The sequence below is a fragment of the Channa argus genome, chromosome 12 (genome assembly GCF_033026475.1).
Source record: "Channa argus isolate prfri chromosome 12, Channa argus male v1.0, whole genome shotgun sequence".
Classification (NCBI taxonomy): Eukaryota; Metazoa; Chordata; class Actinopteri; order Anabantiformes; family Channidae; genus Channa; species Channa argus.
Window position 1 is genome coordinate 18699826 of NC_090208.1, and position 25175 is coordinate 18725000.

Sequence of the window (25175 nt, forward strand, 5' to 3'; positions counted from 1 at the left end):
GGATGACAGAGGGAGGAAGAGAGGAAATGAGACGGGAGCTGGAGAGGAAATGATAGTCGCTCCTGGCCAATCAGATGCCAATGTGGAACATGTGCAAGTGAGGGTTGACACAAAGAAATGCACATACACAACACTCACACAATGTCCGAAATGTGCTTCAATTTTCTGTCTATAAATGTACTAAAAAACACTGTTTATTCAGTGTTTGCTACTTTGTCAATGAGCTAAACTTGGAAAGTTGTTTATTTGGTGTTTAAATGCTTTAATATTCTTTGTCTTATGTAAAAAAATGCACACTTGTGTAGTGTAAATTGACGATTCACACAGATGCAAGCTGTACAAAATGTCCCTTTGGTTCACCAAACACAGTTTACTGAATGTCTTCCTCTCTTTGTCCACATGTTCTGAGAGTCACATGCCATTGTTGAGAGTTACGACAGGAGCTGCCTCCTCATCAGATGGTTTGTGTGTGTGTGTTTGTGTGAGAACAGGCAGAAGCTGTGGAAATAAGAGACACACATATACATGGACGTGACACCCCAACACACACACACACACACACACACACACACACACACACACACACACACACACACACACACACACACACACACAGCTATCTAATGTATGTGTGACTATTAAATCTAATAGTGGCACATAATATCACTGATTCTTATCAAAAGATAAACAATAGAAGCCCCTGACGTACTATGAGGCTGACAAACAAAGGCATAAAGGCTATTTTTATTGTGAGTCAATATACAGACTGTGGTAACTTCCTCTTTCCCTTTGAGGGAATATAGTTTAGCTTTGTGAGATCATACTCTAATACAAAGACTACTGAGCTTACATGCCTTCTTCTTATTTGACCTAACTGGACAAATCATTCTTTTGTCCCATCTGCACTACAATGATTTATAAAGACTTGAAATTGAAATAAAGAAGAAACCATTACTTAAATATTTCGGACAAAACGCACTATAAGTCTCCTTTTGTGATTGCTAAGTGTGCTTAGCATTAATACTTCAAAGCATAACTCATCTAAACTCCTTTATAGGCTGAATATTACAGCCTCATTTGATTGGTCAATGACTACTAGCTCATGGTGGCTAATGCTAAGTAACGGCAAAAAGATACCTCTACTTAACAAACTTCCCTTTGCAGTTTGTTATTGTTACGTTATGTTTTAGCATAATATACTATGATGTTCCGCAGAACTAAACATAATCAATGATCAAATGAAATGAATCAAATGAATTATTTTGCCATTGAATTTAGAAATGTCCACCTGGCCCTTAAAGACAGGGATACAACAGGTCACCAGGGGCGATCTGACTGGGTATCACTTTGAAATGTTTAAATGGAACCCAAAAATAGACCAATGGCCTTCCTGCGTGTCCTATGTTGACACAAGAACTCAATGATGTCACTTGTTTCCTGGCGATTGTTAGTTTTGGAAGACCAAAATCCCCAGCATCGAATTGGAGCCGGTGTCCTATGGAGTCATAGGCTCCGGGGAATTCAAACTTGTATGACACACTCTAGCAAGGTCGTTGTAAGAATGGAACAACTTTTTTAGCTGGAATTAGTCAAAAGTTCCACAAGTGTATTTCTAGCTATGACTTAATAATACTACTGAAAAAATTTAAGATTTGATTTCATATCACGTGTTCAGTACAGTTTTAGTGTTTTTAATAATGATTCATATTATTTATAAAGCACTTTACATTTGTTTGCAAGTACTACACAAGCAGATTGAAAGCAACCCCAAAAAAACAAACCCTGTTCCCATTGCTTCAAAATTTAAGAAATGGCTAATACAGATTACCAAAGCAGGAACGTCTATTAACTGGATGATATAAACTCTAAATAAAGTTAAAATGGCCTGCTAATTCAACAGAAGCAAACTAAAGTGTCTGGTATTAGACCAGATTTGATTAAATTTGATTAGATTAGTCTTTATTCTCACTGTTCAAAGTATCGGTAAGTCAATGAAATGCAGAGGAATCGGAATGATGCTTTCTCACCTGTTGTCAGTTGTGTGCCAGGGTAGTGTGTAGGGGCTGGGGTGGAGCTGCATGGCAGATGGAGGTGGAGGTGGAGGAAAAGGAGGGGCGTCTGAAGGGGGAGGAGATGGAGGAGGAGGAGGGGGAGGAAGGGGCAGCTCCGATAGCTTTGCCAGGTGCCAAGAGTGGGGCCTTATGAGAGGAATGCTGCGTCTGCCGAGGCGAGAGAGAGACACGCAGGTGAGATTCAGTAACAGTAGAAAATCAGCACTGAGAGTATTTACATGGCCGTGAGTACCCAGAGTCGGTTTCACTCCGGGGATATGTTGTGAATATCTGAGAATTCAGGTTTGCACATTGTCCGGAGTAACCTTTCACTGTCCTCGTGTGTAAATCAGCTGGATTTCTGTGCACGATCAGCCTCCACAGGAGGCACAACATGGTAGAAAACCTAAGCTGTGGGTTTTTGTTTACAGCACATCGGAGCTGTGCATCTAATAAAAAAAGTTCTATCACTCGACTACAATGGCAGTTGCGTGATGCTAACTCACTCGCTTTTTATTCCTCCCGACGATTCTGGACAAAGCAGCGTGCTACATACGTGAGCTCACACATATATTAAGGACGTTGTACTAGGGAGCTTGACGGATAAACTCCGGATATACTCAGACATTTGTGTTCACACATACACCCTCTCCTGACAGTCAGGATAATGTCAGAATTCCAGGGCATGTCTGAAAGGGGATCAGGTTACAGTTGGCTTTCTGGGGAAAGCTGGGTTCCGAATTTGGGATGGGGAAACTGAAAACATGATTTCTGCCGGAGAAAGTCGATTTCTTTGCCATGTCTTTGCGTAACCAGGTTTCTAATTGTCTTTATCCAACTGCGCATCTGGGTAACAAATGGCCACAGACAAGCAGCTGAGTGAAAGAAAGAATAAATGGAGAGATCATTAATGGGACGATGTTGCCTTGTAGAAGTCTAAATAAGCCTCTTTTGCATGTGGATTTTTTCATTTCAGACAATTCCCATTGTGGATCAGCTGCGTGTGTCTCCTCCCTTTTGCCCCCTTCCTTTGCCCCTGTTACTCTGCTGTGACATGAACTGGACACACACACAAACACACACACACACACACACAGACAAAAGTAAAAGTCAGAAAGCAGTGTTTTCTGTAACCAGGTTTCTTAAGTGCATGTAAACACAGTCATTGTGAATACTGTGCTGCTCAAACATGCAATTAGGGAGGATATGTACATAACTAATAAACCATTTTTCCTGTTGCATATATACAGTATACTGACTATATGCAACAGATAAATGAAACAATCAGTTGATGGTTATTGTAATTTCCTTTAAAAGATTTTTATTTTGCCACCTTTTCTATTTTTAATACAATTTAGGTTCATATCCAGTTCTAAGCACCATGAAGTTTTCTGGAAGCTAAATATGACAAGATGGCTAAGAGAACATACATACAACATTGGTCATCACAGCTTTAGGTGTCCTGCAAGATCAGGGTTCACATAAAACTTAGGTTTACAGCTGTCATACCTTGCCAACCCAAATGTGCAATTGGCTTCCTAAAGTTATTTGGACTTCGATGGGGCTGCCATTAAAAACTCATCTAACATTTACAGTAATCTTCAGTCTAATCGAAGTCAGACATTCCAGAGCATCCCAAGATATTCACTAATTCTCTTAAACAGACTTCCAATTCCACATGCTAGCCAGATTTAACTCAACCCCCCACCGACAGTGAGTGTGTGTGTGTGTGTGTGTGTGTGTGTGTGTGGGTGTGTGTGTGGGAGAGAGACAGACAGATGAGACCAAGAGTATTTAACAGACAAAACGGACAAAAAGGACAGAAGGAGAAGAAAAAACAGTCCGAAATAAATGTAACATTCTTGGAGTATGAATGGACCTCTATGTGGGTGATCATATCTTTAGACACATGGTTGGGAACACTGCTGCTGGCTGAATTTAACTTAGTACAAAACATAAAAACCACCATAGCTTTTGACTTGAGACTTTGACTGCTCTCTATCTACAAGCTTCATTTCGGCTGACTCGTCTCTGGTCTGACTCAAGTTGATCTGGATTGTTTCTTGTTGAAACCTATAAAGAACTGTATTAGGCATGAAACTGAGACTAAACTGAGACTTTACTTGAACTAGTGTTTAGTGACTTGAGATGTGCCAAGACTAAAGCATGACTTGGACCTGTCTCAGATTTGATTTATCAAGAAACAAAATTTATTTATACTTATTTAAGTTGACTCTAGGCTTGACATGAACTAGTTGAATTAAAAGCTACTAAGACTTGCCCTATGTGTCATGCTTTCTTTACTGTTTCTCAACTGTACGTGAACTTGTTTTGCATGAATTGAGACTTCGCAAGACTCATATTTAATGGCTTTTTAAGAATGCAGAGTAAAAAGCAACGTGGAATTATGCCAGTCAACGGCATACAGCACTGCCATCCGACCCGGCACATGTTAAGGGGGTAGAACCCCGGTTCCTCTGGTGGTAACACACATAGGGGAAATAAGTTCCGAAAAAGGTTTCTTTTCCCAAGAAACATTTCTTCTGATGGAAACATGGGAAACTTGTCCTGACTTACTACCGATTTGATACCACTGGTAATTGAATACAGACTTAACATGCATCTCAAAATTTTAAAATAAAAAAATAAAAAAAGGCTCTGAAAACAGAGAACAAAATTAAGAGCTGAATGGACACGAAGAACGCCAAAGTTTTCATTCCCACCAACACCATGAAATGAGAACTTTTAAGCTGCTCACACTGAAAGTACAAAAATATAAATTGAGGTTACTGTGGGTTTTTTGGACCTTAATTCAAAAGGTACAACCTCTGGAGCAGAATGCAGATCCTGACACAGTTAGGAAAGAAAAGGGCCATTTCTGAGTATTATTGTTTATGATAAAGCAGGAGCAGGAGGAACATTTCCAAAAAAAACACTCTTGTTTCCTAGTTCTGGCTCCTTCATAGGGAATTCTATCTGAGCCCACTGATTGTTCAACTCCACTGACAATGTCCTAAATTATCCTCTGAGAAAGTTTATGTAGAGCGTGTGTATGTGCGTCTATGCTTGTACATATATGTGCGCGTGCATGAAGAAGTGTGGGAACTATCCAAACTCAACCAGACAAAATACCATTATCGAGCCTACCACAAACATTAACAGAACCCCCTCACCCCCCTCGCTACCACCTCCTTGTTTTCTCCAAGTTTGGTTTTCAGAGATTGATGACTGTGAAAATCAAAACAAACACTTTGACACTAAAGTTCGATGGGAGACAGAATGTAAAATAAAGTAGGGAAAACAACCTGATGACAACCTAAAAATGGAATATAAAAAGCTTATGTACCTTTCATTAATCATAGTCCAAGTTGTTTATTTCAGTGCTCGACTGAGGTTAGTGATCAGTTATCAAATATGGGATTCAAGAATAGAACTGGCTCCTCTACATGAGACCAAAGGTGCAATAATAGAAGGCAGTGAAATCCTCATACGTCAGAGGGAAAAACATCAACATTTTGTCTCTGAAGATGCATTTTTGTTTTGCAATTTCACAAATTACTGTTGTCATTTAACTTGCATGGCTAATAATTTTTTTTGAAAAGTTTGATGAGATAAAAAAACAGTGAAAGAGAAAATGCTGGAAGTTGAAAAGTGAGATTCCTTATATTGGAATATATTGTAATGACAACTATGAAAAACTGTTTAAATATTGTTTATGTAGAAGCCCATCTAGATCTTTAGCTGAAAACTATTTACATTGCTGCTTAACAGTTATATTACTTTGTTTTGTCAACAACTAAAGAACCCAAGGTTATATAATTTTCAAAACAACTTAGTTTCTTTTATTCAAAACCATTTTAACCAGCAAATGGCCATTAACATTCTTGGCAAGGTGTTTAAAGCATTTCTACTTATTAGTCTTGTGTGTGTTTGGAGAACTATTCAATATTAAGGATGTTGTCTAAGAAGACACAGTGCCCAAGCTGTAAGAGAGAATTTCAATTTTGTGTGTTATATTCTACTTAAAAAAAAATCTTTCTTGGACAGCTAAAGCTGTTAAATGGGCTTTTGTCAGGCCCACAGTTTGTCAGGCCAACATCCATGGAGGCTCCGTAAAGTCTGTGTCTCTTTCATTTATAGAACTTAGGAAACACAGAGCACTGCCTAAAACACTGATTTTGCCCAGAGTGACTAAAGCAGCACCCAAGGCCACCATCAGCTGTACAAGTTTAAAATAATATCATCCAAAGAACCCCCCCCCCACTCCCTTTCCTGTTACAGACACTCTAACCTAGTTGGCTACCTGTCCGAACAAACAGACAGCGAGGGATAACATGAAATATGTCTTTTGGCTTAAGAGAGATAACAGTGTGTCCTTGACATGGAAACTAAGCTAATGAGTAAATAACCACTGCTGTGTTGTTCTTACGACTGCAACAACCCGGGAAATTTAATTAGACCGCAAAAACAAGCCCCGTCCTCAGTGTGTTTTTTAGTCATCTTAAACTTAAAAATGACTTTTTATAGAGAAAGTAGAGAAATAATTAATTCTAAACATGATAATTATTTTGTAAGGAATGGACATGGCCTGCACAACATGTGAAATTAACGCACAGAAGACAGTGTCAAACAAGGGGAACATAAAAGACAATCACTAACAACAAAACAGAAACTGATGAAACTCAACAGCAACTCAACTCAACAACAGTCAAAGGAAGAGAAATAATGAATTCCTCCGCTTGCAGTTCTGAATGCTCCTCTATGAAAGGATCGTGTGGAATGTCCCACTTTATGGTCAGAAACTTAAACAGCTGACTGATATTGCAAAGGTCAACACAATTAATCTGAGTCACACACAGTCTCAATACAGTGCACAAAGAATACCGGACAACAGCCAGACAATTACATTTAGACTCGATACAGTGTCGGGCATTAAAGAAATAAAAAATAAAACTGGTTTGTGGTTTGTGCATCAGGTTGTGTATAATGTAAGTATGCAGTGTAAACTAATATAAAAGGACTAAAGAAAAAAAAAGGTTTTACATTAATAATCCTGCAGGACATTTACAGATAGGGTGCCTGAACAACAATCCAACACCTTCAGACCTACCCGACTCCTACCAGGCTTCAGTATCCAACATAAACAGGATCCTAGTTTGGCCCCCAGCACAAGTTAACAGAAAAGACGCACCATCTTGTAAAAATGTCACAACTCTTCTTTCCTCCGCAAGCCACTTGAGGTCTGGAGAGACAGTCAGGTTGTGGCTGGAAGGTGTGAGACAAAAAGTGTAGTCCGAGACCAAGAGCTGATGGCCATCTGAAGTTGCTGGTAGGTACTGACCAGGAGGGAAAAGCCAACCAATAATCCTTACATCCCCTCTCCCTCCTTTTCCTCTCTTCCTCCTCCCTCGCTCCTCTCGTTGGAAGACAAAACATGGCTATTTCTCCCTCCTGCACTCCGCATTTCTCTCTCTCCCACTCTCTCTCTCCTCATCTCATTCTCTCCCTGCCTCTCTTGCCCCCTCCAAGGCAGGATGTGTGAGTCAGTGAGAGAGGAAGTATTGCCTAGAGCAGATAAAGTGGTGGACGGCTACTAAAATAATAGCCAGAGTTCTACGCTGTTATTGTTTGACGGGGGAAAAATGCAGAGGTTCTTCCTCCTTGTGTGTTTGTGTGTGTGTGTGTGTGTGTGTGTACCTGTGTTTGCAGATCATGAAAAAGAAATTTAAAGAGCTAAAAAAGCACAGAGTGAACAAAACGTGGTGAATGAAGGAGAATGTAAGAGAGGATGGGAGGCTGACAGGAGGAAAGAGTCTGAGGAATAATTATAGAACAACAAGAGGTTATAGATGAAGAGGACAGAGATGCTTTTTCTTTGGATAGATTTCATAAACACACTTGTGTTCAACAAATTTCCAATACTATGCAGTTGCACTATGGGCTACTGATAAGTACTATTGCTTTTTATTATTTGCTAAAAACACTTTGTGTTGTGTACTACTGGTATGGGGGCCTGGTGGCTCAGTGGTAGAGCACAGGGTCAGGATCCAAAAGGTCCCGGGTTCGAATTCCCAGCCACTAGGTGTGGCCCTACCCAGCCACCAAGACCCACCTTGGTGCCATTTCCCAACTTAGATAAAATGGGAGGGTTGTAACAGGAAGGGTATGCGGCGTAAAACTCATCCCAAATCAACGTGTAGCACACAGTCTGCTGTGGCGACACCTGAAGGGACTGTTAGAGAACCCGGGTTTCCCCAAAACACAGATGTTATTTAATCTACATATCTCTACTACAGGTCCTGATTACTTTTTCAAAGTTTCTTGAAATGAAAACACGTAATTTTATAGGATTTAAAAGGAGAAATCCAGTTTACCTGGTTGTGTTGGAATTATTACTGATTTACTAAAATAATTTCATTGTTAAATTAACAGTTAATTATTTTATACATTCATTTTTTATAACTTTAGACTGTATCCCTTATTCAAGCTGAAATGAATATTTGACTCTAGACACATCCTTGCATGCTAAACTTCGCTTCTGTGTTCTCACCTAAAGACTCATGGTCATGGGATTATTTACAGGTGTACTAACTGACCACTCTTTATGGAATGGTACCAATGACATGGTTCTTTCAACAAAAAAAAAAAACATCCATTATGAAAGAAATTCTGTGTGAAATTACCTGTAAAAGTAAGCGGACAAACAAATGAAAAAAAAAAGAATGTAATTGGAAACATAAATGAATACAAAGTTATAAAATGGAAAGTAATATGATCATCCTAGTGGCTGAGGGCCAATACCCCTGTGTGCTGGAAGCTTACTTTGCATTTCCTGTCAACTCCCTCCTGTGTGCTACTGAATAAAAGCAAAAAAGTCCCAAAAGACAAAAGAAAAAAGAAAAAAAGAAAAAATGTTTTCAAAGCTGTTCAGCTGCACAGAGGGTGTGTCTCATCCAAAAGGGTTTCAGTGGGCACCACCTTGGACTTTGGAGTATGTAAAATGGTCTGCACTTATATATAGTGCTTTTCTACCTATTGGTACCCAAAGCACTTCACATTTACTTCTCCATCACCACACACACACACACACACACACACACACACACACACACACACACACACACACACACACACACACACACACACACACACACACACACACAGTGGCCATCGAAGTGAAGGCATTTGTTGTAATGCATTTCCTAGCCCCTTACCCTAATCCTAACTTTGCAAGTGAATGCCTATTCCTAACACTCAACCTAACCCTAACCTAACACTTCAACATCTGGAGGACGAGGGGATCAAGCTGCTGACACCATGGTGGGTAGATGGTAAACCGCTCTACCTGCTTAGGCACTTGCATTCCTACATCCACCGCCATCGCTCTATACAGAGAAACCTAACTCCAACCATGGTTAAGCATCAACCATTTAGCTAGTTAAAAATGAGACGGCTGTATCAGTGTCATTATTTCCTTTCTTAGTCTGAACTTTGCAGAGCAAACAAGAGCCATGACTGTCTCACATTAGCTGTGTTGAAGTTTAACTTAGCACACAACAGCAGGCACTTAATAACATGAGTCCCTCAGCAGGCTTCAAAGGCTTTCCCGGAGACTTATATCTTCTGCAGACTCTCTACAAGGTGTGTGTGTGTGTGTGTGTGTGCATGCGCACTTGTGTGTGTGTTATGTACATGTATGTGAGCAAATTCCTCACATTCCCTTGTCTTTCTTCCAAAAGGGTGAAGGGTTAACTATTCTAGTGCCTAAAAAAGCTCACCTCCTCCTCACAGTCTATTTTCGTTCATCTGCAATCACAACCTATTTGTTTGCTTTATGGGACACTATATGTGTGTGTCTCCATGTAATCCGATCCCTGTTTGTTTACCTTGTAAGCACTCATCACCCTTGACTATGGACTTCTGAAAAAGAAATAAATAAAAATCATAAACTTGTAGACATGCATTTAGTGTGCAGTACACAGTATGTTGGTGCAACTCACACATATTCTCCCTCTCTCTCACTCAGTCACACACACACACACACACACACACACACACACACACACACACACACACACACACACACACACACACACACACATACACACACACACACACACACACACACACACACACACTGTGGCCATCTCAAATACACAGTAATTCCTAGAAGCCAACTCAGATACAGACACATGTTAAGAAGATGTTTCTATGTTATGGAGCAGAATAGAAACCAGGACATAAATTGTTGTACTATATGTTAAGACAGAGAACGTTCAACATACATAAAATGTATACAGAGTACTACAAATACTATCAAACATATTTAGTTGTTAATGATGTGAAACTAATAGACGTTTTCAGCTTGTAGAGGCTTGTTTATACACCATAAATATCCTAATAACCTATAAAATTAATCTGTTGTCAATTAACTGACCTCATCTTGTTCAGGGTCTCTATTTAAAGAGTCAAAAAATAAGTTAAATTGTCAAGTCTTGTGGTTTTCTCTGGTCCCTGTAAAACCATCAACAGCCAGGTAAGCTGAGACAACAGGAAACTAAATAAACGGTCAGATGAGAGGAATTACAGTTGCACAAATGATGAAAAACAGATTTCAACATGAACACACAATTCATTTATTAGATGCAACATCATTTTCATTTGCTCAATTTGCTGCACTACATTACCATCTACAGACAGATTAAAAACAGCAGGGCTTTCAGCAAATTCTTTTTTCCTGGGATTTGTTCTGAAACATGGAAAATATGCATGTAAACAGGAAAGTTCTATTTTTATTCAAAGTTTTAGTTAGTTTTATTTTATTTAATAAAAGCTTTATTCGGCATTATTATTGTCTTTAGTTTATTCAGGACAGTAAGCAGTGTGTTTTTATTCAGAGGAACTTTAAGATTTCATCACAGCTAATTAGTTCATCTGAGAGGCTTTTTTTGTGTTTTGTAACCTTCATTTAAAGCAGTGGTCTTTGCTTGTAACTCCAGCATCAGCTGAGACTGATTTTCTCTTAAGTGTTTACTCTTAAAGGCAGAGGAGCTTCTTTCGACATGTGTATTCAGCTGCGAGCAATCGCAGCTAAAAATTAATAGAGGTTATTTTAGAGAATTTCTGCCTTTATTAGGTAGATACTAGTTTAGAGAAGACAGGAAACAGGGAAGACATGGGGCATTACTCCAGCTGGTTTTTGAACAAGGGATCCTGCTGTTATATGGCATGTGACTAAACTGTTTGACTATCAGTGCATCCCCACAGGTGGTTATACTACTATTCAATGTTTGAATAGTGATCACTTACACTGTGTTGTACCCCAGCAGAAATCATTAATGGTAAATGGCCACTTATATAGCCCTTTACAATGTGCAAGCTATGCAAGGTGCTCACCTGACCCACCGGGAGCAACACTGGGTTTGGTGTCTTGCTCAGGTGCACTTGGACACGTAGCCGGGGATTGAACCACTGACCCTTTGGTCCGTGGAAAACTGAGCTACAGTTGATGTACACTAGTTGTACACTCATTGATTTTGCATCCAGTTTAATGACCATCTCTGCTGAGCATTTGGCCGTACTGACCTATGAGATGAATCATTTTAAAAGGAAGTTGTTGTGCGTGTTCTAACTTAACTGAATCCTTGACCCTCACTCAACTCGCTTACATCATTGGTATGGAAAAACTTTGGTTTAATCTTTAGACACCAAACTGACTTTTTAGGATTTACACACTGATGCTTTTGATAAGCGGGCAGAAAACACTGAACAAGAGTCTGAAAAAAAAAGAAAGAAAGAAATGATGATACATTTACAAATGATAATTTACAAACTGCTTTGATGTAGACATTCTACTGCATGACCTTTAACTCCTGTCAGTCCCTTCATACACACCATTAAATGCTCACCCTGCCAGTCTCCCATTTTGATTTATCCGCCACTTCAGCTCGTTCAGTGCTTCAGCTTCAGCACGTTTTAGTCCTCTCCAGAACACTGTCGTTTATGTCAACCACACGGACGTGACTGATGGAAAAGATTCTAATTAGCTTTTTACAAATTTACAACCTTTTTTGACAGTTGGATGGAGTAAATAGCAAAGACACACACACACACACACACACACACACACACACACACACACACACACACACACACACACACACACACACACACACACACACACACACACACACGCACACACACACACACACACAGTCTAGGGGATCAAGCCTAAACAAACAGAGCATTGTGCTACACAGTCTAAAGTGGACTTCACCCTTCCTGCCATCGACTTCTGGTATGAGGCTGGTCTCACTGTACTGATTACCTGGTATGTAAAAACTCTGTGAGTGTGTGTGTATCATCTATCACTGAGTCGCAGTTAAATGGGCCAGTTAATAAAAGGCAGGCCAGTTGAGACAGATAAACCAGACCACACGCATAGAGGACAGACACACACGTACATATACTCATGCTCACACACTGTAACAGGGATGCAACTAACTACGTTTTTACTGGTCAATCTGCTGAGTACTTTTCGGACTTACAAGATAGGGAAAAATAACCATCAAACATTCCCACAGCGCAAAGTATCCACGGCTATATGCTGCACAATGAGACAATTCACTAGGTCAAGTGCTGAAACAATTGAACATCATAAGAAAAACCTGGAGATTAGGAGGAATAAAACAGGCAAGAGGACAATTTCACTTTCTTTCAGTCTCGCTGAAAATGATGTGATTTAATGATTTAAAAGGAGTTTTCTTTTATTGTATAAACTATTAAAGTCTATAGAATAGCAGAAGGCTACTTTAAATATAAACCACTGGCTGGGTGCACAGTGAAAGAGGTCTCTCACAGTGATGAAACCACAGTGAAATGTTAAACGATTAACATAGTTTAGTTCATGTTTTTGGTTTTACAGCACGTTAACTGTATGGTTTCCTCTCACCACCCTCAATACTCTTGTTTTCAGAGGACTCAAGTAGCACGTGACTTCAGTAAAAGCAGTTCATCTGACAAGATTAAGGACTTGCTGGAAAACAGTAGTGTAGCATTTAGCAGCTCAAGTCCCAGATGTTTCTCTAAAGAGTTGGCGGAGCTAAAAGAAGACTGTCAATTGGACAATAGTACTACTACAAATAATTGACTAATTCTCCTTGAGTCTGCAGGATGTCTATCTATGCAGCTTTGTGCCAAGACAGTCATCGCATCAGCTTTATAAGGTAATAATATATTGTATTACTATCTATGATTTCTGCAGATGTTTAGTACAAGACCAGTAAAATCCCTAAAGATCCTAATTCATGGCCTTCCATCAACTTAACATTTTTAGTAAGGAGAGACAATAAACAAATAAATTTCCAGATTGTGCAGGATTAAGTCCGGACTTTTTATTAACCCTATAAAATGCCAGGCTCATAGAGTAACTTTTCTATCCTTTATGCTCCCACCATCCTGGTTTCCATTCATCCTGTTGATTTAACCCGTTTCACCTGACAGGGAACCCACTGACTGAGACACCAAAACACACACTTCTCTTCTGCCCACAAAGTCAATAACTCATTTTAAACGGCATCACGACCAAAAGCGTTAACGGTCCGGGCTCTAATCACACCCAGAACAATTTATGTTAATAGTGCGTGTGTGTGTGTGAGGAAGAGGTCTTGAGGAATGCCGGGAATGTCTATTGTTCAGTTTGGGAAGAAGTTATGGGGGGCAGACTATTGTGTTTCACAGTTCTTGGCACCACAGACCTCAGTCCTGCCCCGGTCTCCAGGGACCCTGTGGTACAAAAATCTAAACAACGGGATGTGTGTGTGTGTGCTTGCACACATTTTGCCCATCATTCTGTCTGCGGTAAAATTCCAAACAACCAGATGGGTGTACTTATGGATTCATGTATGTTGTGTGTGTCTAAGCCGACAGACGTCCTTCTGACGGCCTGTAACAAGCTTCTACAAACAACAACAAAAAAATAAGAGTGAGTCAGCTTGTTGGAGTAGACTGTTGGAGGCCAAACTCTTCCAGGAAAAGATCAAACCAAATGTTTCAAATCAGCAAGAACAAATAAACTGTGAAATTAAGTAGCGCTGCTGCAGTCCAAACTAACAAGACAAGACTGAGGACGGAGTCAGAGACAGTTGAATATCTGGGAAGAAGACAAGTATGGATTAGTTCTGAATTTACGTTTTGCCATTTTTCTCACAGATGGCAATAACTGATCAAACTAGACTGTTTGTCTCAACTTTTCTCTTACTGTTGCATCAGCCCCTAACGCCACTCTTAACAGAAAACCATAAGAAGAAAATGACTTTAAAACAGATCTAAAGAACAATATTAATCTCTCTGAAATTATTTTAAAAGTCATCTGTATATTTACCAGCCTTACTCGTGAAGTAATTCATTGTGGTAACAGACTGAACAGAAATGTGCGTAAATGCCATTTGGATTCCTTCCAAAAACATTAACCTAACACTCGGCCCCTTTCTTATCCAAAGAACTAAATAATTAAACAAGTTTTAACTTTTAAACTTGAGTTTTCCCATCATGACAAAAGTAGTACACACTTTTAGGGGGACTTGACAAAAATATCTAAACTGACATGTAATAGACCCACATGCAGTGAACTGTATTTTTATTACTTTTTATAGTTCTACGGCACAGATTTGTCCTGGAGTCACATACTGTACATTGGTCATTATATGCAACTAAGTGTTAGGTTTGAATTTCTTCATGGTATTTGCTAATAAATAGATAATAAATAATAAAAGCATTTAAAATAAGGGAACTTCGAGTTCAAATGTAATGATGAATGGTGGTGAAAAGTACGTACAGAAGAATCCATGTTTTTTCCAGTTGCATAACAGGAAGACGACATCAATTGTTATGTGCCTAAACAATGTTGACTGGAATTATTAAATTGGAGTCTGAGAAGAGGCTATTGCTCATGTCTGAGCCAAGGAATGTGTCCAAACATGTCAACAATTTTTTTTTTTACCAAAATACCTTAAAACAATCATACAAAACCCTGACTTTTTTTCTCCTTTACCCTCTGTCCTTGTCACCATTCTTTCATCTCCTCCTCCTCATCCAGTCAGCAAAAATAAATGTTTAGATGTGTAGCAGAGATTAAAGAGGGAGACAAGATGAAAGAGCTTTGTCATAAAGTCCTGTTTACCCAATCAGAACATCAAACATGATATCAACCTCTCTTGTAATTATCTTTTTAATTTCCTTATGTTCACTCCTCCTGCCGCTGTCAGCATTTTGTTCTGCCACGTAAATCCAGCCTGAACCTCAATCTGTGGGATATTTCCTGCTGTGCTGTCCTGTAATCTGTCTTTTGGTTTTCATTTTCCAATATTTGTTTTGATTTGCTGCTGCATATGAGACAGATTTTCTTTCCAAAGACTTCTGTTTTTGTAGAAAGTGACAAGAAAAGATTCATATCAGAAAAATAAAACAAACAGCTGCATTTTCTCAGTCAGTAGGTAGAAAATGCATTCGTATTTTTGCAGGGTTTTGGGGTACTGAAGTCATTTACTTCCTTCCAGGCCTGCCAATATAGGATGTCAACATATACAGTGAGAAGAAAAACACACAATCTATTGTTCCTTTATATTACATTTAGCATGCACACCAACACATGACATATACACACCAGCATTTAAAAGCTTCCTATTTCATCAACAGCTGTAAATAAACAGTTTGGTCTTTGTTGGCTTCCCTTTAAAGCTGTTGCTTTTCACACAAACATACACACAAATTATGCCAACACATTAAATCCAAGCTGGACAGGAAGTAGGGAGGGGAAACTTTGGAAAGAAGAGGAAATGATATAAAAGTTTAAGAATGTTCTCCTAGCTCGTCCATGCCTGCCCACTGAGAAAAACCTCATGCATGCATGCGTGCACACACACAGACACACACACATACAGACAAAAAATATTTGTGAAAACAGGAAGTAGTGTAGAAGAAACACTTCCAGGTAGAGCCAACAAAAATCTTTACTAACTCAAACAAGTACAGAGACAAAAATACTCCTAAACCTCTGAGAATCAGGGGGCTAAAATGTCATGTGGGGAGGTGAAGGGGACTGTTACACTTATCTGAGTTTATAAAGGCTAGAATACTCGTTTTGTTTTGTACAGAAAAGTGTGCAAATTAATTCCAATATCTAAAAACTACAAAACAATACAGCAAAGAAAATAATACTAAAGTTGTGTTAGGCAGGGAGTTTATGCAGTATAGACTTATATGAACACTGCTGATGCTCAAATTAAATTGACCACGGACTCACTTACTCTACCAGTTCTGTCTGTTGAGTGCCTCAGCTTCAGCAGATAGTGTTTGTCTATCCTTGAGACATAAATGAAGACTAGAAATCTAGCTAATGCCATTGACATAATTATTTATTGCCACAACAACTATTCTTATTAATTTCATATGAATTGCAATTAATTATATGGTATGGTTCCTATATTATCTGTACTGTATGTGAGTCCGGTGAATAGAGTCCTGCAATCAGCAAATAATTAAACTGTTAGTTCTCACAGCTCCACAGATTTCACTGTATAAAATTAAGTTTTGGCCAACGATTAGTATTCTCCCGAAATCATTTTCTGTTTATTCCTTGTTTCATAAAGATAGAGGGTGTCTAAATTGAAAGAGAAATAAAACACTAATACCCACCAGTGTGGGTCCTCCTCACTGTAGGTTAGCTTGTAAAAATGCTGATAAAGCATCACTGCTGAAATAAAAACTAAAATGGACCCAAACATACTGCTGTCTTATCCCTCTACTGAACTGTTGGAAAGGCCAATAAATTCCTATGGTCTGCCAATTTTAGCCTGCAGGCCTTCCGTTGGCTTGCTTTTCATGGAGTAGTACAGAACAATGCAGCAATCGTAACTGAATACATTTTATTTAAAGAATCGACAATGATGTGAGTGACAGAACAAAAAAAAAAAAAAGACCGCCAACTCTGCATTGTTACCTAAAATACCTGGAACAAAAAAGGAGAGATTATAAAAATAGATCTAAACATTTTTGACAAAATTGGACCAGCACATCTTTTTAGGAGTCAGCAGACATGAGAATCTGGTCCTACATAAGTCTCGACTGATGTAAAAGGAAACTTATTAAATATAATACACCCTTTTGTAACCGTACAAGTCACTACATCAAAGCTTCACAACCAAATTTCACAGAAAAGTGGCACAAAAGCACCATTTTCCAAACATTCACTAAAGCTTAGCAAAACTTCATCTCTCCCTGCCAACTCCACATTTCCTTCCTCTGTATTTACATCATATAATTAAATCCACTCTGTTCATTTTTCCTCGGCTGCTCCCCGTACTAAATGAATCCAATTTATTCAGAAATGCTGCTACAGTTTAATACTGTACAGGGATACCCCTAATTTCCTGAGTTTCCATGAGAATCATAGTGGGTTTGAAAAATCCATGTAGCTACTTGCCTTCTCATTTTATCATAGTTTAATTTAAGCTTTCAGTCACAGAAAAGACACAGAGAAAATATTCACACTTCCTAAAACCCTCACATATATAGTAGAAGAAAACAAGGTTGAGTTGCTATAGTGTGGCAGAATTGTTGTAAATGAATATGCACATATACAGACATATAGTGTATAACACATATCCCACACTATAATGTCTTGGTATAAATCTAAATGGAAAGAGACAAATAATGCCTTTTTTTAACAGCACCACCTGTAGGTAAGGAAAGTAAGAGCAGCTTTAATTAGCAGATTTGTAAATGCTGCCACCTACAGGCAAAGAAAAATATGCCTTCAACTTTTGCAACATATACACTCCACCTGCGGGCAGTGACTTTCTTAGCTGGGGTTATTTTTTCCTCACCTGTCCAGGGTTTAGCCCACCTCTCACTCAAAGAGTGCGTTTCATGTAAACGGGAAATCTGCTTTCTCCAGGTAGATTTCTGTCAGAGAAACGCCCGAACCAGGTTTCTAATCAGCTTTCTCCAACTGTGCACGTGAGTAACAAAAAAGGTACAGACAGAAACATGCAGAGTGAAAAAATAAAGGAACAGGGAAATCGCTAACAGGGCGATGCCACCTCATTTTCAAAACAAAGTCTGCGTAAAGCAAATTTTACTAACACAAAGTGACTCGTAAGTGTCTAAAAGATTCTGTTGTGGATTTATCAGCTGTGCGTTTTTCCTTTCTACTTCCTTCTCTGTCACTCTGCTGTGACACAAATACACACACACAGTAGAAAATTCAGAAAGCAGCATTTTCCATCACAGTTAAAAACTGCAAGCCAGGCTTCCAAAAAAGTCAGAGGTAGAGGAGAAATCGGTCACTCTTTCTTAACAGTCTACAATCATACTATTGTAAACCCCTTCCTCTAATAGGTTTCTTTAGTTTGACATTATGGAAAAGAGTAAAGTGTCATTTTCAAAACAAAGTATGAGTAAAGCACAACGGAAAACTAACACAAAGTGAGTCGTAAAAGTTTAAATAAGTCTTTTTCCGATTGGCTAACCTGCTCCTTATATGCTCAGGGGTAACTCTGCCTCTAAGAAATGTTAATACCACTAAAACTTTATCACACACACCAGGATTCACACCCTTATAATAACCTTTTTGGTCCGAAAAAGCGACAGAGAAGGCCTTCTATTCATATGCTATCTCCACACCAACAGCCCACACATGTTTTTAAAAGAAGTGGAAATGGGTTTTGGCTTTTGATTACGGGCCTTTTCCACTGTTAAAACTCCACAAAAAAAGCCAAGGGTGCAAATATAAGCATTTCATCATCCCCGTGGGAGGAATGGGTCCCTGTGACGTTACTGGCACAGAGTCAGGGTCAAAGAGCAATCCAGTCCTATCCAGTGCTGAAGGTTGGCCATTAGTGTTACTAACTTGTCAATCAAAGTGAGGTTGAGGCATGTGCAGCTAACCATGTTCGAGCATACCAGCAGGATTACAAAAGAAACTCTATACTAGCACAAAGTAATAGTAATATGCACAAAAATTATAAGAACATACAGCTTCATTCTGATTCAGTAGAATCACTTCCCAAACAACTTGAGCTTATGAACATTACAACAATATTTATGTCATAAAAAAATAATAAAAATAAGAATGTTAAATGAAACAATACCTCCACATGATCTTCTATGATACTAAAAATATAGTATTTGAATGGACAAAAAACACGAATAAATCAACTAGTATAAAAAAAACAATAGATATAATAAACATAAGCAGAATTGTTTACAGACAGTATTCACTAACCAGAGAGGAACAACTGTTCCTAATACATGTGTAACACATATCGACAATGTTGCACACTTCTGTTCTCCTCCTCTCTCTCACCACAACACACAGGCACTGGGAAAACCCCTTAATACTCAGACACTTGGCACATTCCAGACACTGGTACCACATTTAACCGGGTGAAACTATCCTAAGCTGTAGCAATCCTAAAACAGAATGTGTTTGTCCATCTGTCTGTTTGTCTTGTTAGCCTCTGTGAATGTGCATCTATGCTTTAAATGTGTGGAAATGCTGGTTTCTACAGTGTTTGTGTGTCTAACCGCTTTACACAAGTGCAAAAAACATGGCAGTGTTCTGACTCCTGGATGGCTCATCTGTTTTCAAGCCAGAACAAGATGCATTGCTGCCAAACAGCTGCCTGAAGCCATCTGAACAGGCAAAGTAACAGTTGTAGCACCAGTAAAGTCCACCGCATTGGTTTCGCATCGAGTCCAGTTGAGCAGAAAATAACAAAAACACAAAATGCATTTCCATTAACATCCACAAAGTGGCAACATAGAAAGTCAAGACTTAAATGAAAACAATTAAATGAACTAATAAAGTAACTTCTGCTTCCAGACCCAAAATACAAACACCAACCTCAGTGGAGAAGTCTGGGAAATATTAACAATAACATTTTCTCCTGTGTCAGTTGGCTTTGTGGTTCACTAAATAAAAATTTTAATCGCATGGGATAATTGTAGATTTTTATATGTGACTTGTGTGAATGGTGGAACTTCATCGCCCACACAGCAGGCAGCTGTGAGCAAAACAGATTTAATAATTCATTGTAGACTACTTGACAAACCCTAAAAACAAAGTTAGAAACTAGCTAGTAAATGGAAACCGGAATAATATGCCAAATACTTCCCTCCTGAGTGGGACGAGTGGAGACCAAAACCAGAGCAAAAAGAAGGAATCCTGGACTTGAATTTAACAAGCGGTCAGAAATGACTCCAAACAAACCCCAATTTAGCTCCATGTCTGCTGCATATGTACATAGGAATCTGTTTGCTAACACAACTAAGGTGTACAGTCTATGTCAATGTAGTGTTTATAGCATGTTTCACTGCCCCCAAAATCACTTCATTAAACTTTAAGAACTATTCCACAAGGTCATATCCAACTGTACTGCTGCAGCATAACTCAAAGAAACTCTGCTATATGTGATCCCTCCATCCATTAACTATAATATGTTTTATATATCTTGACACTTTGATTTTGCAGTTTATCATTGTACTTTTTAATCAAACAAAATGTGTCAGAACTTATCTCCAGTTTATTTCAACCAGTTTAAGTTCATTCCAACATGTCAGCCCTTAACATTTTATCATCAGCTTTTATGGATTCAAAAAGCAAAAATTCTATTAAACCGCGACACTGTACTGTACAATGTATGCATCAATTTATGAACTGAAATGTTTGCATAACTGAATAACTGAATTACAGCGATTCCACGCAACATACTTTTTTCTATAGCTTATCTGGCTGGCTGGCTTTTCAGATTTAGTGGCTTTTCCAAATAGGAACACACAGTTAAAGACATTCACTCCTCCCCGCTCATCAGTATTTATCAGCTTCCCTTCTTGCACCCCACAGGTCAAAGGTCACTTCTTGTGAAACATTTTCCATCAGAGAACACTGCATTTGTGTGTGTTCGCTAGCAGATCTCTAAGAGCCTCCTCCCTCTTCTTCCTTCCCATTTTGGTGAGTCGACAACAAGACAACGTAAGAATTGGTAAAGAAAAACAACAAAACAAAAGGCGACAATAATTCCTCAATTATTCACTCTGAAGTCATTCAAGTTTTTAATGCATGCAGGTATTTTAAATGCATGCCCAAAGACACTGATAAAGTAATATGTCTGAGTATGAGGCGTTTGTGCCTCTATTTTAGGTTGTCATCATGTGTGTTTACCTCCTGACTGTGAGCTTCAGTATCCTGTAGGATCCTTTGATGAGGATGAGGGCTTCCTGTCTGCTGCCATAGAGTGGAGATCCATTTATGTTAATGAGCTCATCCCCCACTTTCAGATTCTTGCACTGGGCTGCCTTCCCTCCATCCACAATCTGGAGACACAGAAATGAATTGGTTGAGATAAAAGAGAAAAAGTTGGAAGGCAAACAAAAGGACATTCACATCAAGGGAAAAAAGTAATCGTAATAGTAAAAAAGTCACTCAAGGATACATCTACACTGCCAAGCCGACTCATTTAAAACCCATTTTTTGGAAATTTCTTTTAAACTGTCTCTGTCCCCATGACAACGGCACCCTAAAAAGCATCTCCAAAACAGCTTGAACCAAACATCCCACAGAAAGCCATCACATTCTTCTGTAATATACTTTATGTGTGTCTCTGCCACAGTGGTAACTGCAGGTCACACTGTGGTGAAGCTTGTGTTGTTAAGACATTGCTGGGATGTTTCAATGCCATTTTCAAGCTGGTAAGGGGTCAGACATTGGCAAGTGTGTGGTGTAGTGTGGTGTGAGGTTTGAGTTCAGCCATAAATTACTGCAAAAGACACTATAATAGACAGAGAGAAAGAAATACTCTTCATACAAATAAACATGGTAACTGTCTAGTTTACTAACTGGACCACCAATAGACCATTTCACACCATGATTTCACACTGTGTTATGATGATGTTTTTAACCCCGAGGGGGGAATTCACTTGTTACTGCAAAACAATGACAGGCAAGAAGAATACTAAGGCCCGAAAAAAGAATAAGGCACAACGAGAACCAAGAAGGGATATTAGGGACGATACAACAAAGCCGATGGTCGGCCTATTTTTTACAGTGTGACCTGCAATGTCTGAGCTAGTCAGACCCCTGTCTGTGGCTGCTGGGACACATTGAATGGGCGTCAGCCCATCTGTGTTAGAGACCATTAGGACTGGCTGCACAGCTTAGCTACTCAGTGTACGAGAAGAGACCACTGTATTATCAACACCAGTACAACTTGTGTTATTGTTATAATTTGTTATAAGACATGTCCTTTGTTAGAAGTACAATAAATATAAACCATCTGTAATGAGCCAGTGTAGTGTGAAAATGCTGAACTTAACAATGCTTTGATTACAATTTGTACATATCCAGTCCTACGTTTATTTCCGTTATAAGCGTAGAACATGCAGAGGTACATGGCTCAATTTTGCTCTGTGTTTCAGCACCACATGATGGCCTAATGAAAACGCCAACGTCTTTGTCTGCGTTGATTCCTTGTCATTGCTTTGTTGTGTCACGGCCGTTGTTGACTTTATATCAGGTAAGATTAAATATTATGTTTTGTAGATGTAGATGCGATCTTACTCGTCTCCAGTGGTCCAACAATTATCCACTATAGAGATCATTGTATGACGAACACTGAATATTTATTGTATTCAACGTTTCACACCTTAGCCAATAACTGACTAATTCTACAATACACGTTCACAAATCAATTCCATCAAATAAGTTTCTCAAAGTGGTTCCTAAATCCACAGAATCCAGTAAGAAACTGTGTGCTTCCACAGCTACACACTCAACCTTTCACTTCTAGCTGATTGCAGTTAGTTCCTTTGCTCTTGTTACTGTCTCTCTTGTCGTCCATGTCTTCTCCTTTCAATAGCTGAGCTGATCTGAACTCTCTTACAACAAACAATTGTTATCCATTGTTTCCTCGACACCTGGTTAAACAACTTAAAAGATAAATTACAAAGGTAAACTATAAAGTAAAACATCTAAGCCATATGATGTAATTAATGACGTCTACAATAGACTTCTTAATCTAATTAACATTACAATACACAACATAAACTAAAACAGAGGAAACCCTAGTTGGCTCACACAGTAGATATGGGTATGTGTCTGAAGGTTTGTCACACTGTTACTCGGAATTTGGGAAATATGAAAGAATTACAAAAAAGGTGATTTTTCAAATAACTCTAAGCATAAGCTAAGAAAAATCACCTGGCATTATTTCTGCCAGTTCCCCAAATTATTCAGAAATATTTATAAACTGGTATATGTAGTTTTACTTGTGTACTAAAAGCAAATTACTTTCTTTGTGAGACCAAAATAAAAAAGAAAAAGTTGAAAACATCAACTAAATGAAATTCAACAACAGCAAACCAATATTAATAACCTGGCAAGACCTTATGCAGCTTATTTTTATAATCCACGTATTAAGTGACCCATTTTTGGTAACCCTTGGTTACCCTTGTCTGTGGTAACCAAAAATGGGTCACTTAATACGTGGATTATAAAAATAAGGTCATTTTTGGTAGATACCTGTATCTACCAAAAGTGGGTCACTTAATACGTGGATTATAAAAATAAGCTGCATAAGGTCTTGCCAGGTTATTGATATTGGTTTGCTGTTGTTGAATTTCATTTAGTTGATGTTTTCAACTTTTTCTTTTTTATTTTGGTCTCACAAAGGAAGTAATTTGCTTTTAGTACACAAGTAAAACTACATATACCATTTATAAATATTTCTGAAGAATTTGGGGAACAATGGGTTTGGGAATTTGGGGAAAAATGGGTTACTCATTAATTTACGAAAGTAAACCTCTATTCGTTTTAAATGTGCAGCAATAGTGCCTTAATGTTACTGCATCCACTGTGCGCAATATCATCAACCACATAATCATAACCACAATCCTTCTGGGAGAACATACTGTGGACAGATGAGACAAAAGTAGAGCTTTTTGGTAAAGGACATCATGGCACTGTTTACAGAAAAAGAAATGAGGCCTTCAAAAAAAAAAGAACACAGTCTCTACAGTTAAACATGGTGGAGGTTCAAAGATGTTTTGAGGTTGCTTTGTTGCTTCTGGCACGGGATGCCTTGTCTGTGTGAACGGTATCATGAAATCTGATGATTAGCAAAGAATTTCTGGGCGTAACGTAGTGGCCACTGTTAGAAAGCTGCATCTCCACCAGAGGTCATGGGTCTTCCAGCAGGACAATGACCCGAAACACACCAAAAGCACTCAGAAATGGTTACAAACAAAGCGCTGGAGATTTATGAAACGGCCAGCAATGAGTCCAGATCTGAATCCCATAGAACACCTGAGGAGAGTTCTCAAAACAGCAGTTGGTAGAAGGCATCCTTCAAATCTGAATGACCTGGAGCAGTTTGCAAAAGAAGAGTGGTCCAACATTCCAGTAGAGAGGTGTCAGAAGCTCATTCATGGTTACAGGAGGCGACTGATTTCAGTTATTTTTTCCAAAGGTGGTGCTACCAAATATTAAGTTACGAGTGCCAATAATTTTGTCCAGTGCATTTTGAGCTCTGTGTGGAATTGTATCAGATTTAACTTTTCTTCTCAGTTTCTACGTGTTGTTCAGATGTAAACAAAAAATAAACGTGCAACTGCAACATTTGTCCGAGAGAAGGGTTGCATTTTCTCACCACATTGCAAGGGTGCCAATATTTTTGGCCATGACTGCATCTCTCAACATCACCATGTGAATTCCACAATTTGTCCAGCACACAGTTAATGGGGTTTAGAGATACTTTGGGGGCATTTTCCTGATTATGTGGTGTGAATATAGTGAGCAGACTTGTTCCGCTCACTATCATTCATTTATTCATTCTTCTGCTCTTGAAGTTACAGAATCCAAGGAATGCATGCCATGGAAACACGGATCTGATTTACATATCATTGTATTTCTGGGTCCACACAGTGCCCTTCTTGTTATTACTCTTTCTTAGTTAGCTTATTTACAGCAAATCATCCTTGAAGGCCCAATTCAGCCAATCTCCTACAAATAGTTGATGTTGTTGCATCTCCTGCTTAGCATATTTATCTTTAGCCATGTTATTATTGTCA

General features: G+C 38.8%; 1 protein-coding gene across 8 annotated transcripts in view; it reads right to left on the minus strand.

Moving 5' to 3' along the window:
• shroom4 (shroom family member 4) overlaps positions 1-25175 on the minus strand; it is a 63751-nt gene that overhangs the window by 16616 nt on the left and 21960 nt on the right. For 3 of the 8 annotated variants that reach the window (XM_067523413.1, XM_067523412.1, XM_067523417.1), the window contains exons 2-3: positions 21274-21425; positions 2028-2219 (exon numbers count right to left, since the gene is read on the minus strand). In XM_067523413.1, the coding sequence (XP_067379514.1) occupies positions 2028-2219; positions 21274-21425 (344 nt within the window). Of the gene's footprint in view, positions 1-2027; positions 2220-7161; positions 7503-21273; positions 21426-25175 lie in introns of those variants that run through there. The other 5 variants (XM_067523418.1, XM_067523419.1, XM_067523414.1 and 2 more) reach the window with 5 other exon arrangements.